General features: G+C 36.8%; 1 protein-coding gene across 6 annotated transcripts in view; it reads left to right on the top strand.

Moving 5' to 3' along the window:
• The window catches only part of GLCCI1 (glucocorticoid induced 1), a 57,955-nt gene that overhangs the window by 21,559 nt on the left and 22,794 nt on the right, over nt 1–13,602 (top strand). For all 6 annotated transcript variants that reach the window (XR_010883493.1, XR_010883494.1, XM_067291655.1 and 3 more), the window contains exon 3: nt 7,600–7,686. Coding sequence is in view for 4 of the 6 variants with exons in the window: in XM_067291655.1 (XP_067147756.1) it covers nt 7,600–7,686 (87 nt within the window). In the remaining 2 variants the exon portion in view is untranslated. The remainder of the gene's footprint in view (nt 1–7,599; nt 7,687–13,602) is intronic.

Genomic DNA, 13,602 nt, shown 5'->3' with positions numbered 1-13,602 from the left:
CAAAAAAGTCTTCTGGTCAGGGGAAGGATAAGGGTAGAAAGCTTAGAAATGAAAAAAGGTCTGTCTGAATTATGTAAAGGCTTTTGCATTTGTACATTATAAAGAGCTATTACTGGTATGTGTGTGTTAGTTTTGGTGTGATCCAGAAACCCTGCTTAATGAATTTGGGAATCAGTTAAAATTGTTCAAACAAACTTGTAGGTTTTACAGGAAATTCTGGTGGAGCCCTTTAAGGAAATGCTGTCTTGATATCCTACTCATTCATTTTGAAACCATCCAGACAGTTTTAGCAAAGAAGAATAAGCAGTCAGCTTGTCTATTAAGAAACATGCACATTAAAAGCTGTTAATCCTAGATTTACTTCCAAGATGCCTTCACATGACAGTACTATGCCTACAAGTAGGATGGAAGTCTTTGTTTTGAAACCATAATTTCCATTCAGGAGATTTTCTGTAGCATCCTTTGTAGTTACTCTATTTCTTAACCTGTGTCATAAAATGTGTATCCATATCAAACTTGGCAAATAGCCTTATGAATAGAATGTTTAGAATATTTAAACATTCACAAACAAACCTTTTCACTAGTTACAGAAAAGAGAAACAAACTTGTTCTACAAATATTTGAGCTGCAAGCATTTGGCAGTAAAATTGCTTTCCTAGTGAGCTCAAATAAGTGTTTAGGTTATTTGACCTGTTGGCTGCCACCCTTTGCCTCTTTTGGAAACAAAGCTCCCTGGAGGGGAGGGTGGCGGGGGAGTGAAGTTTTACCTTTTCAGTATGATCAAGTGAAAAGTCTTAACAGAGAGGAAAGGCAGTACTGTCGTCCTGACAAGGTGGATGATTATTTCAAATTAATAAGGGTGAGGAAGTTTCCTAGTTTTGATTTGTGTGGATATCTTCTAACAAGGAATTATATTGGCTGTCTTTTTATTAAAATTATGTATAAATCTCTCAAACATTGGCAGTTTCTAAGTTGCACTGAAAAATGTTTATCTTAACTAATCAGGAGCATATGAATATATTTATAAAATGTAGCAAGCACAGTGACTGCCACAGCAACTTTCAGGTTTTTATGAATAAAATGTTCACTTGTGGGGTTAATCATAAAATATTGACTGAGTTATGTTTTAGTTGCTGTGTATTTCTCTCTGAATATTGAATATATTAAAATGTAAATTAAATGAGAAAAGCTATGAGGTTTTTTGAGCTCTGTATAGTTTGAAGTATTTCTAGTTTCAAGAACTAAGGATGAGTTCTAAATCCTTGATAAGATCCCTGTATGGCAAATTAAGTTAATTTGAAACCTTACTGTTCACCTGAGTAGCAATACTTCCACTACTTCATGTTTCTTGACTAAGCAGTGGTTTAGCTCATGGAAGTTGATATATATTCAGTAGCTGAGAATAATAACAGTAGTTTAGTGGAGTGATAACAAAATCAATAAAGACAAGATAAAAACCAGTAAAACCAGACTTTTATTTAAGAATGTTTCATTGGAGAATAACTAAATGTATTCTTTTTTTACTACAACTAAACTCATGATGAATACTTTTCAGTATAACTTACATTGTAGATTGAACAATTATTTCTCTTTCAAGGGTCCTTTACTTATTTTCCCCAATCAAACATTAACTAAAAATCCAGAGCTTGTGCAGTTTCATGAAGGCAGTGATTATGGCCAGTCCAAGTTCCTTAGAATTCTTCTTGCATAAAAAAAATGGTCAGGTTTTGGTCTTCACTGTGATCAGATAAACCCTTAATGAGTTTTATTCAGTGTTCATTTGTTTCCTGCTTAAGTTCTCTGAACCTATATGGTGCTCATGAATAAAATGTTTCTTTTTTTTTTTTAAACAGTACTATTTCTAAAGATAAAGTGAGTTTGAAATAAAACTAGTATTAAAAAAAAAGTTTTCAATAGTATCTTATTATTTGAATAGGGGAAATATATTTAAAAAAATCTATTGCATCTGGGAGAACAGTTACTGTAGTTCATATTGCTGCGGTGTCTGTTACGCACCTTAAGTGTTTCAGATGAAAACATTATAGAGGAAAGAGTCTGTTAACTGTTTGCTTTTGGAAAAAATATACCGTGGCACTATGGATTGTGACATTTATATAATTTCAAGTAGCGCAGAATTCTTCATGCATATATGTGTGTGTGTATGTATAGATGCATACAACTGGCTGGTCTTTAAGCAGCAGCATGTATTGGATAATCAAAGATGTATTGTTTTATCTAGCACTGTTTTAAATATTTCAGAAATGCAAAGAAACTTACTATTATCTTAAACTATTCTACATGTTGATATATGATATGTCGTGCCCTTCCCAAACTCCTCCACTGGCCTACTTCCCTCCCCTTTTCAGTAAAGTTTCAACTTTTCATTAAGGCTATTTAAAACTCAATAAAGCTTCCTTTTGTATTGCTTCTCTCTGGGCTGGCAGCACTTGGTGGAGCAATTCTGTACACTTCTCCTTCATGTTATACATGTAAGAATTTCCTCCTTCCTAGTCTGATGAACTATATTGAAATGATTATGCCTAACCTCTTCAGGAAACATTTGGATAATTGTCATAGTTTATTAATGTAATTATTTGGCAGTAGCTAAATCATTAAAAATATATTTTTAGAAAATTTAAAAAAGGAAATATTAGGGATAACATACATTAGTAATGTCATAGCAAAGATATTGCCACTTAAAATTGATCTAATTTATCTCAGTCTAAATAATGCAAAGAAAATAACAAATGACTGTGTGGAATATGATTCAGTGAATTTTTCCCCCTTAAAACTGACTGTGTTTTTTTTTAACCTGATTCCAGTATATTTGGATATGCCTTTTTTATTGTATATGGCAGTGATGCATTATGCAAATGGAGATGAGGAAAGTTTGCAAAATGAATTTCAGAATTTTTATTGAACAACACGGTAATCTAAAGGATAATACAGATTATTAAACTGGAATGCCTGGCTAAAGTACATGGAAAAGTGTGTTTGCTTTTCTTTCGTGTGGGTCCAGGCTTTAATGTAGTTACTTATCATTAGTCACCTGAGTAATGCTTTGTTTTCTTTTGGGTAAAAATTCTGTTGCTTAAAAATTGACATCATAAACCAGGAGGCTCAATTATGTGAAGCTCTTTTTACTGGTACTTTAGTTGTCATTGTTTTCATATGTTCATTTTCATGACATTCTTTAGGAGGGACAAGGAAGAAGACATATTGTATAAGTATCATTCTAACTGTTGTCTTAGCCTCTCTGTTGTTTAAGAGGAGTTAGCACCTATGATCAAATTGATTTCTATCTCTTTAGGCCATTTCTTTCTGCCAGACTTCTAGAGGGCCTTTGATTGCTTTAGAAACATCTGAAGAAATATTCATCAGACTGTGTCTTCCTCCAGTACTGTTGTTGCTTTATTCTGAATATGAAAGTTCTTCAAAAACATTACCACCTCCCCTATAGAAACTAGACCTCTATTCTTAACTTTGCACCCATGCTCCATATGTAGTTCATCTGGAGTGCAAGCTAGACATAGTAAGTCGAGTGAAGGCTGGTAATAAAATGTGAGATATTTAGAGTAATTCAGTCTTATTTTAAGTTTAGGTAGGTTGGTACTTTATGCAGTCATTCTAATCTAAATGAAGTGGAAAGCATGTAGGTGTATATCCCTGATACGGGTGGAAAAGCAAGGCAGAATTACCAAACACTTTGGAAGAAATGCTAATCTCTGCAAGGTTGGGTGAGTTAGAACAATGATAATTGTAGTTTACATTAAGATTGAGAAGAGCAACCAGATGTGGAGTTCTTGGTGCGCCCTATCCCATGCGCATGCTTGTATAAGCATTGTGTCAACTGAGACTGCAACCTTGGACCCTTACCTTCAAAATGTCAGCAATCCTCCACCTCTTGAAGCTGAAGCATACATTACAAATACTAGCATTATAAATACTTAATGTTTTCAAGGTTCCCATCCTAAAATGTTTTAAAACTTTTTCTGGATACAGACCTGTATGAAAAATAAATTTTAGTTCATATTAAGTGGTACATTAAACTTGTTTCAGCTCAGAGATATCACAGACAGTATCTGTGACCTCTGTTACTGTGTTTCTGACCTGAAGTGCAGTAACCTTGGTTTGGTTTATTGTGATTCAGAAATTTATCTTCAGTGTCTTCAGTTTTGAGTTACATTTCTTTACTTTTATTCTGTTTTTTAATATGCTTAATACATGAGAAGAACATTTGCAGCAGCTTCAAATGAAGGCTTCCATGAATAAGCATGTTTTGTAGAAGCTGTAAATACATATGGGAAAACAACTTTCATGAAATGTAGCATATTGAAGGTGCTGTACTCCCCTTTTATTTGTGATGTAAAATGCAACATTGAAGTGAGATGTGTGATGTGCTAATACATCAGCAAGCAGAATTTCTGTTTAAATGTAACTTTTTTTTTTTAACTTTTGTTTTAATACAAGGATTTGGGGGTACAGCCAAGACATTTTCATATAACCTCAGTTACAGTGTATTAGAAGCAGCAATTTGTGGGTCTTGAAGGAGAGGTTGGCTTGCTATAATATTCTAGCAGCTGCCTATGTTGTATTTTTTTTTTCTTTTTTTTTCCTGGCACAATGGAAATAGCTCATTAATACAACTTTGCTTGACTTCAGTATTGTGCTAGGAGAATCACGCAGTATTTATGCATTAATACTATAAATAAATTTGAGGGGCACAAATAGTCTGCCTCCTGTATAAAAATACTCGTGTATATTTTGGAAAGATTGCGACATGGCTCAATTTACCAGACACTGAGAGCACCTACAGGCAATTGTTGTCTCAAGGAATAGAATTTGAGTGGAAGAAAGTGTCAAAGCGTACTTGAGAAGGTACAAAATCTAATATTAAGTGAATTGGTGTGTTTTGTGTTTGTTACTTTGATTTCTGATTCAATCAGCTGCAATATATGTTTTCCCACCTCTTTGTTACTAAAAGTCGCCAGTGTTTTTGATGAAGTTCTTCCGAATGTTGCTATTAGTTTGTTGTTTTAGTCCTTGTTATCTGGATGAATGTGTTTAAAAAAAGGCAGGCAACCCCTCACTTTATACATAGGGGGTTTTGTTTAAGTTTGCTTCTTTTCACTGAGAAACTCACATAGACTAAAGCCAGTGTTTTAGCTATCTAAAAAGATACTAAGTGTCATTTCTTCTCTGTTTATTAAGCTGCAACTGAAAAGGCTATTAGCCTGTAGTGATCCCTGGTACTTCCTCCTGGACTGCAGGAAAATATTTAAACGCGTGAAATACCTGTTTCTACTTTGTCCTGGAGTTGTTTGTCGAACCACAGAGCAATAGAGTGTTCAGAAAACACTCTCAGGAAAATAATTTTTCAGAGAATTTCCTTTGCATTGATGTTTTCCTGTTTTTATAATATGAGGATATGGTTAAAGCTGTACTTGGGGATATAATGAACTATTTTAAGAAAATAATTTAAATTATCAAGTAAATTACAATGAGTCATGAAAGCTTATGATTTTAAAAAGGGAGCAATGTTCTTATTTTTTCCATTGTTATCTAGTTCTCTAAAAACCTGCAAGCCACTTAAATAATGGTGATATTTTAAAAACATTAAAAGGCAAGAAAATATCTCTTTCATTTAGAAATTTCAGGGAGACAGTAAGTAGCCAGTCTTCAAGAACAAGTGATTATTTAAAAAGTGGCTCCATTAAAATGAAGAGCAAGTATAAGTACACACATGTAGAATGTGCATGGCACTGAGGCTCTGCTTTGAGTGAAAAGAGTTGTGGATTGTCTGGCTGAGTGACTCACATATTTTCATGGTAATTTTTAAATAGCTGCGTTAACTTTTCACTCTTTTTTAAGCCACATCATCTTCTGACCTCTCACCCTGACCCACACAGAGAGTCATATAGTAAATGCACAGAACTCTAACTTTTATAAAGACTTTTTTTCTTCCCTGGAAACGTGCAACAAAAACTTATTTTTCCATTTTCATAATGGTTTTCATTCTGTTTTCTAATCGCCCACACAATTTACTGAGCCTTTGGTGGAACTATTGAGTGGCGTAAAAATAAGGGAAAGAAAAGAAATAGTGTGGAAAGCACAGGGCTGGCAGAAAATAGGAACAGGATACTTAGGCCTGTGTACGCAAAGGGGCTTAGCACATTAAGTACCAGCACTTCCAAGGTTGTGCCAGGCTGTAGGCCGTATAATAATACGATAGTGCTGCGATTCTGAAGGTGTAGCCTATGATCTGAAGCTAAAATTCAGTGCTTGATGGTATTGGGACTGGTCTGTCGCATCCTTGCTTTGAATGTCCTAGTCCCAGTGAGCTTCTGCCTCCGTCTCCCTTCCCAGAGCAATGGGGTTGAGGAGTTATAATTTTCTGTTTTGTTCTCCAAGCTGATGCCATGGAGGACTCCTTTCTGAGCAGAATAGCATCAGCCATATGTGTGGGTGCTCTACAACTTCCTAGATCGTAGAAAGGAAGCAGGGTGGAAAAAGTGTGACGAAATAGGGTTTCCATGCCTAGAGAAGGTGTATACTAAAGGCAAAGAAAACCTGCGGAGAAGTGGATCCTGGATCCTATCCGACCTTCTGGGGTGGGGTCCCATCTGCCTTGGAGAGATACTATGAATAGACTCCTGATGTTTCACTGATCCTATACCCTGAAAAACTTTTTTGCAAAATTCTAACAGTTTTCAGTTATTTCTTGCAACCAGTATTACTGTGAAAGGTTCAGATAATAACACTAGGAACTGTTGAAAAAATTGGACTTCTTTCATGGATTTATAAGTGTGCCTGCAGCCCTGAATTTTACGTGGTTCCTACCCCAAACTTTGGGTGTTAGATGTCCCCATTGTCCCCTGATAGTCAAAGACTCTTCTTTAAAAACACTGGTGGATACCCATGATTTTTGTAACAGCCTTGTGGGTAATTAACTCAGGAAGTGGGAGATGTGGTTTCTAGACCCTTCTCAGTCTTTGGAATTTACTTCTATAGCTCCTACATCCAAGGACAGTTCTATAACTTCTGGGCTTACAGACAAAGCTGAAAAAGGGCTGCTCTTCACTGTTCTGATTACTTAGATCAGTGCCAAAAACAATGAAAGGTGTATTGAGGCAGAGTAAGCAAGAAGGAATTGATTGTATGGCCCAATGATTAAGGAACACAGGAGAGGTGAATTCTAGCTTTTGAGTTTGTTTATTTATACTTTTTTAATCTTCTGGTTTTCTGAACTGTATTGGATAAAAACTAGAAATGGATGCTGAAGTGGAAATGGGAGCAGCCACATAAGGAATTTTTTTAGTGACTGTCAGGCATCTAATTTCTTCTTCAATAATGCTTATAGTCCTCATCCTTTGTAAATGCAAGTTTACAAAGCCTTAAACTATAGAATTATCTATAATATTCTGTATATATATACATAGAGAAAGAGAGAATATTACTGCTGTGTATCAGATTCTGAAATATATTATTTATATGTAATGTCTGGACTGTGACACTGCAGAAAGATAAAATCCAATAATTTGTGCCAAAATTTTTCTTACATATAGAATTCAGTGTAATGTATTTTCCTTTTTTCTCTAGACGCCTACCTGTTGGGCTGAAGAGGGAGCAGAAAAGAGATCACATCAACGTTCAGCATCATGGGGAAGTGCTGATCAACTAAAAGAGGTGAGAAGTTTTACACAGTGGAGCCCTTCAAGTCTTAATATGCCCAAGACATCTTTTAATCCCTATCTGGAGTCCAGGAAACTGCACCCTTTCCCTCCCCTCTGTTGCTTTTGAAAGGGGTTTTACCTCCAACGTAAGAGTTGTTTCATGACTGGTTGTTATTTTATGCCTGTTGGATTTCCTCCCTTCCTACTACATGCTATTGGCTGTAAAGGAGTGGCTGGAGCGAGTGCTGAAGAACCAGCTTGTTGCTGCTTACTGATTTTTTTATTCACTGTTACCTTAGCTAGCTTTCTGTTCTTTAACACTGCTCTGCTGAAAGAGGCAAAGCACGTGCCAGTATGTTAGCAAATTCTTGGTTAGAAATTTCAGTCAAGTTTAGGTCTGAAGATTGAGAGGAGATCAGTTTCATACATGAAATAGGAGGGTAAGTATCTTTGATACAGTAATGATGTGATTACTTGAAATGCTGTTTGATAATATGCATTTTGTTATTACCACAATAGCAGCTAGAAAGAACCCATCAAAAATCAAGTGGATTTGTATTATGAGAAATTAATTATAGTAAAATGGTCTCCAGCTCAAATGAATTTACACTATTTCAATTTTAGGCCCCAGTAAGCCACTTTCTGTCTAGAGTTCATGTAACTCCTTCTCTGTACAGTGCCAAATAATTGGCTTGCAGTCAGTCTCATGTCCCTGTCAGGAGGGTGTCAGCTTCTCTTCTAGAACTACACCTTTCTCTTTAGGAAATGAATCTTGCAGCATGTTGTCATAAGGTAGGGCTGATAGTTTGAGCCTTTTGTGTTCTGTCTCCTGACTTCCTGTTTTATATGGCATTCAAAAATGAGGAGAAATTTATAGGTCTCTAAGGAGACCTTGTTACTGGCAGTAAATAGAGTCTTATTCCTGACAATTGTTGATAGGAAGAATAGTTGTCAAAAGGAGTGATCTAAGCTTAATTACTTGAGAATTTTAAAATTTGATTTGACGAAATATGGAATAATCTTGCATTCCAGTGGTGGCAATAGCTTTTAAACACAAGGACCTGGCGCAAAGAGAGATCAGTGTTGCATACTCATGTCTCACTGAGTGCCCATTATGAAACCCATCTTAACTGATTTATTGGTGCAAGGGCCTTCAGAACACCTACCTGACTTCATTTACAGCCGCAAACAAAAAGTCAGAGTTACAAGTTAAGTGCCCAGAGAAGCTTTGTGTCTGAAAAATCTTGCTTAAACATTACATACCAGCACAAAGGAACTCTAGCAGAGGCAGGAATAGATTCTGTATTTCCAGGATAACACTGACTTGCTTTTACTAACAGACCATCTTTCATCATCTGGCGGTTCCCTATCAAATTCTGCAGCAAACAGCTTTTCTTCACCCCATGACAGTGACTGTCAGTGATAGTGAAACCTTCAGTGTATAAGCAAGTCTCTGCCATTTGAGTTTACAGTGATCCACTGTACTAGGCTGTTGTCCTCTTCATGAACTGTTCACAAGAGAAAGATAAGAAATCATGTAGCCATTGGTTTCCTGGTTCCTTTCTGACAGAACAGAGTAATGGTAAAAATTGGGGTGTGTGGAAGGGAATTGTTTCTATTCAAATGTTGCAAGAGTTGTTCTCTCTAAAACTTGTCCTTGTCCCCTTTCTTTTCCCCTTGTCCCCTAGTTCTTTTCCTCCTTCTGTTTTCCTTTCCCTATCTCCAGCTTCTCATCCCAGTTTTCTTGCCCAGCCTGTATTAATTTTGTTTAGTTCCACAGCCTCATAGTCCCAGTGTCATTCTGTGTGCATTATCCAGTCAGTTCTAGTCTGTCTTCCTCTGCCTGAGTTCTTGCTTAGCTACTTCCCGGCTACTTGTCTGTTCTGTCTCCGCATCCTATGGCTTCCATTTTATCCCTTTCTGTTTCCGTTCCCTCACCTCTAAGTCCTGGTTCCAGCCTCTCTGTCCAGCTGTTCCCTATCTGGGTATGATGCTCATTCTTTCTGTTTTCCAACATTCGTCTATCTACTTCCTCCACCAAACTACTTAATGCATGCATGGTGGGCATTAAGAGTCTGTTCAATACCAGCGATATCTGTGCACTCAGTTTCTTTGTGTCACAGTACTCTCGGTTTCTGGAAAGAGAAATTCTCTGGGTCAGTTCTGTTCAAACTGTAAGTGCAGTAAGGACAGGATTACTAGCAAATGTAGCTACCAGTCCCAAGCATCTCTCCTGAACACGTGTAAACTGAGATTTTTTTTTTTCCCCAAAAACTTTGCCAAATGTGATGTTTTTTCCAAGGGAACAGACAGGCACATTTCCAGCATGAAGGGCCTACCCACAGAGAAATGTAAGGGCCTTTCTTCCAAAGCATGGGGCAGTAGAGCTTCTCAATGAGACAGCTATGATAATGTTTTTTAGCATGGATGAAATTATTATTTTTTTTTTCCCCTCATTTGAATCTCATTTTTAAAATAGCTCTAATACTTCCGCTGAAATCTCTGATGGGGAGAGGATAGGAGAGCTGAATGTAGCATGGAAGACTAGTGAAAATTTGACAAAGCTCTAGGTAACTGAAAGCAAGAGTTTAAGCAATGGAAATAAAAGCATCAGCCCTACTAGGCAACTGTGTTTGTTATGAGTAACATAGGTAACAGTACTTTTGTTTAGAGGTATGAATCTAAGGCTTGTTTGACTCTTTCACCGGCTGGTTTACTTGTTTAGTCACCAATTGTTCATGAATAAGTTTAATGAGAGAGAGCTCTCTGTTCATGATGAGTTTGTGGCTTATTCATCAATAGGAAATTACTTTGTTATGTATGCTGGATTTGTTGAAATGCAGTCTATTAGCTGGTCAGGATTTGGTCAGGAACAGTGACATGTGACATGTTGCTTCATACTGGCAGCCCATATCTGGATCTCTGCAAATGTAGAATTATCAGGATACTCAGTTTATTCCAATGCTATAGAGGACCAACCTAATTTGTTCATTTCTCAGCTGTGTGCCATTAGTTATATTAGATTACATGCATATTACAACTGGTATATATGAAATTAATATTTATTTCAAGTGCACTTCCAGCTATAAAAATATTCAGCTAGCAGAAAATATATTTATAGTTTTTTCTTATTTGTTTAATAATCTTTGATTTAGTTCAGCATGCATTGTCATCTTATAATCAAATGTGTAATCAAGGCCCAACTACAAGTTTGTGTCCTGAAAAGAGCTGATGTAGATCTGTTTATTAGTGTTACGATGCATTGATCTTTGCATTTTTCTTGTTTTCTATATAAACAACTTTCAAGTGTGTCGAGAAAGTGTCTTTCAGATACGTCAAGAATATTGCAGGGAATAGTCACAGGAAGAGGAAAGGTTGAAAACTTTCTTAATTCTTAGGTTCCTCCCTGATATAAGATGAGCACAAATGTTTTTTTTTTAATTTTGCCCAGATACAATCACATGAGAGCACTTGCACAATTTAAATTAAAAAATCTAATTTGAAATTTATTGACTTATATCTTTACAGCTCTTAAAGTAGCAACATATTTTAAATCGATGTATCTGAATAGTGGAAGTAACGTTCAAATTGCTTTAATTCCTTTAACGGTAGGAAACTCAGGTATTTAAAAATAAGAGTTCAGAAAAAGGGCTGCTCACCTGTCAGTAGTCTGACGTCTGTGATGGGAACTATGACTCATAAAAGGGCAAGGATATTTGGATTTTTTTTTTTTTTTGGCTAGGACAGATTTTATAACCATCACAAAAATCATTTGCAGGAATTCTTTATTTTCGGCATGTAGTCCCTTTTTGTTGGTGTTCTGCATTTTCAATTCAACATAATAAAAGCCCCAATTTGATTTTTCTTTGAAAAATATTTTTTCAGGTATATCCTCTAAATCTTATCTTAAGGCACATTACGTGAGAACCTGTATGGTATAATGAGAATTTTCTGCTCTTCCTCGAGCTAGGTAGACAGGGAGAACATTAGAATTAGTATATTAGATCCATAAAACGAGACAATGGTTTTAAGTGCACATTTGTGCAAGGCTAAAGGTTTAATGTCTTTAGCAATTGGATACTTTGAAGAATAAACACTAGGTCTTTCTTCAAGTGATGATTTCCATGTGTGTTTTTATGATGATTGTATATGCTTCAGTCACCTTCATGCTCAGTGCATGGACATGTAAGGGAAATGGTGTCCCGAACCCTTCCCTTTCTTCTTAGCTGCCCCATTGAGCTGGAGTGTTTCATTGCTACTTTTTTCTTTCCTCTCTCTTTCCTCTCTCTTTCCTCTCTCTTTCCTCTCTCTTTCCTCTCTCTTTCCTCTCTCTTTCCTCTCTCTTTCCTCTCTCTTTCCTCTCTCTTTCCTCTCTCTTTCCTCTCTCTTTCCTCTCTCTTTCCTCTCTCTTTCCTCTCTCTTTCCTCTCTCTTTCCTCTCTCTTTCCTCTCTCTTTCCTCTCTCTTTCCTCTCTCTTTCCTCTCTCTTTCCTCTCTCTTTCCTCTCTCTTTCCTCTCTCTTTCCTCTCTCTTTCCTCTCTCTTTCCTCTCTCTTTCCTCTCTCTTTCCTCTCTCTTTCCTCTCTCTTTCCTCTCTCTTTCCTCTCTCTTTCCTCTCTCTTTCCTCTCTCTTTCCTCTCTCTTTCCTCTCTCTTTCCTCTCTCTTTCCTCTCTCTTTCCTCTCTCTTTCCTCTCTCTTTCCTCTCTCTTTCCTCTCTTTTAAAGATGCACAACACATTGTTTCCTTTCTGCCTAATCTACCTCACTAAAATCTCTGTACTGCTGTACAGCTTGAGGGCTAGATTCCATCTTCCAATCCATATGCAATGCAGCCTTACTGTCTTAGAGAGGGATGTGTTCATTGTTAAATGTTCAGTTAAACCCTAGAACAAAAAGTGACTGGTTACTTAAGTTGCAGAACTATCTGCTCAAGAATATCACAAAGGTCTTGCCAGATCTGGGAACCTGAGGCCGTCACGAATAGGCCTCATCTTGGGTGTATTGTTTGGCACTCTTGTTTAGACAGGTGAAAACTTGCAGCGTAGAGCTATAAAGGGGTCACTCTTGTAAGAAGTGCCACAAAGAAATATCTGATCTACATTCTTTCTGCTTCCATTTGACATAGGTAAGACTTTATGATCACAAATTAGTGCTGGAGAAAGTGTGTAGATTGGCACTAGGTCACTTGACGAAAAACACAATGAAAACTGTAGCAGTGTTTCCTCTTCTTTGACTTTAGAACCAGCCTTTCAAATCCTGTTGACCCTTCAAGCTAGTTTACAGCTTGGCACTGATGACACCTTATTGGTCATCGCAAATCTCAGAATGGGCGGACTTGAGTGTTTTTCCTACTTCTAGTGCCCTCTGGCACTGTCTTCCGCCCTGAATGGAGTTCACTGTCAAAGTGTATCTACACCCCAGTAGTAATTAAATCTTCAAGTACCTGTTCTTTGTGGTACCAGTCACTTGGCACTGACTGATTGCTTTATACAGCAAGTTCCCTAACTTGTATTAGTTGCATCAGTTGAGTGCCTAAGAGAGAGGATCTGCTTTTTCTTTGAAAAAACAGGTAAAAAGGTGCCATAAAGGCACTCGTTTCAGTCTCCTTCCTTACTACACAAATTAGATCTGCTTTGTCAGAATCAGTGTACCTTTTATGTGTCAACAGCTTATTTTGGTTGATGTTTGATGCTCTGGTTGTATGTCTCTGCTGCTTAGGAAGACGGTGAAGATAAACTTTCTAGGAAGCTAGCACAGCTACCTTCTTCCTCTTAGAAATAGTTGCTTTCTTAGAGTTTGTCTATATGTGGAAGAGAATGGGCAAAACAAATTTTTACCATTTCTTTTTTTACCATTTAATGCTTTCACTGTTCAAATTTTACAGTGAGAGGCTATGTTCTTTTAAAGGTTTGCAAGCTGTTTGCAACAGGA

Source organism: Apteryx mantelli, chromosome 2 (assembly GCF_036417845.1).
Source record: "Apteryx mantelli isolate bAptMan1 chromosome 2, bAptMan1.hap1, whole genome shotgun sequence".
NCBI classification, from domain to species: domain Eukaryota; kingdom Metazoa; phylum Chordata; class Aves; order Apterygiformes; family Apterygidae; genus Apteryx; species Apteryx mantelli.
The sequence above is the reverse complement of the archived record's forward strand: the minus strand, read 5'-3'. Positions and strand labels throughout refer to the sequence as shown.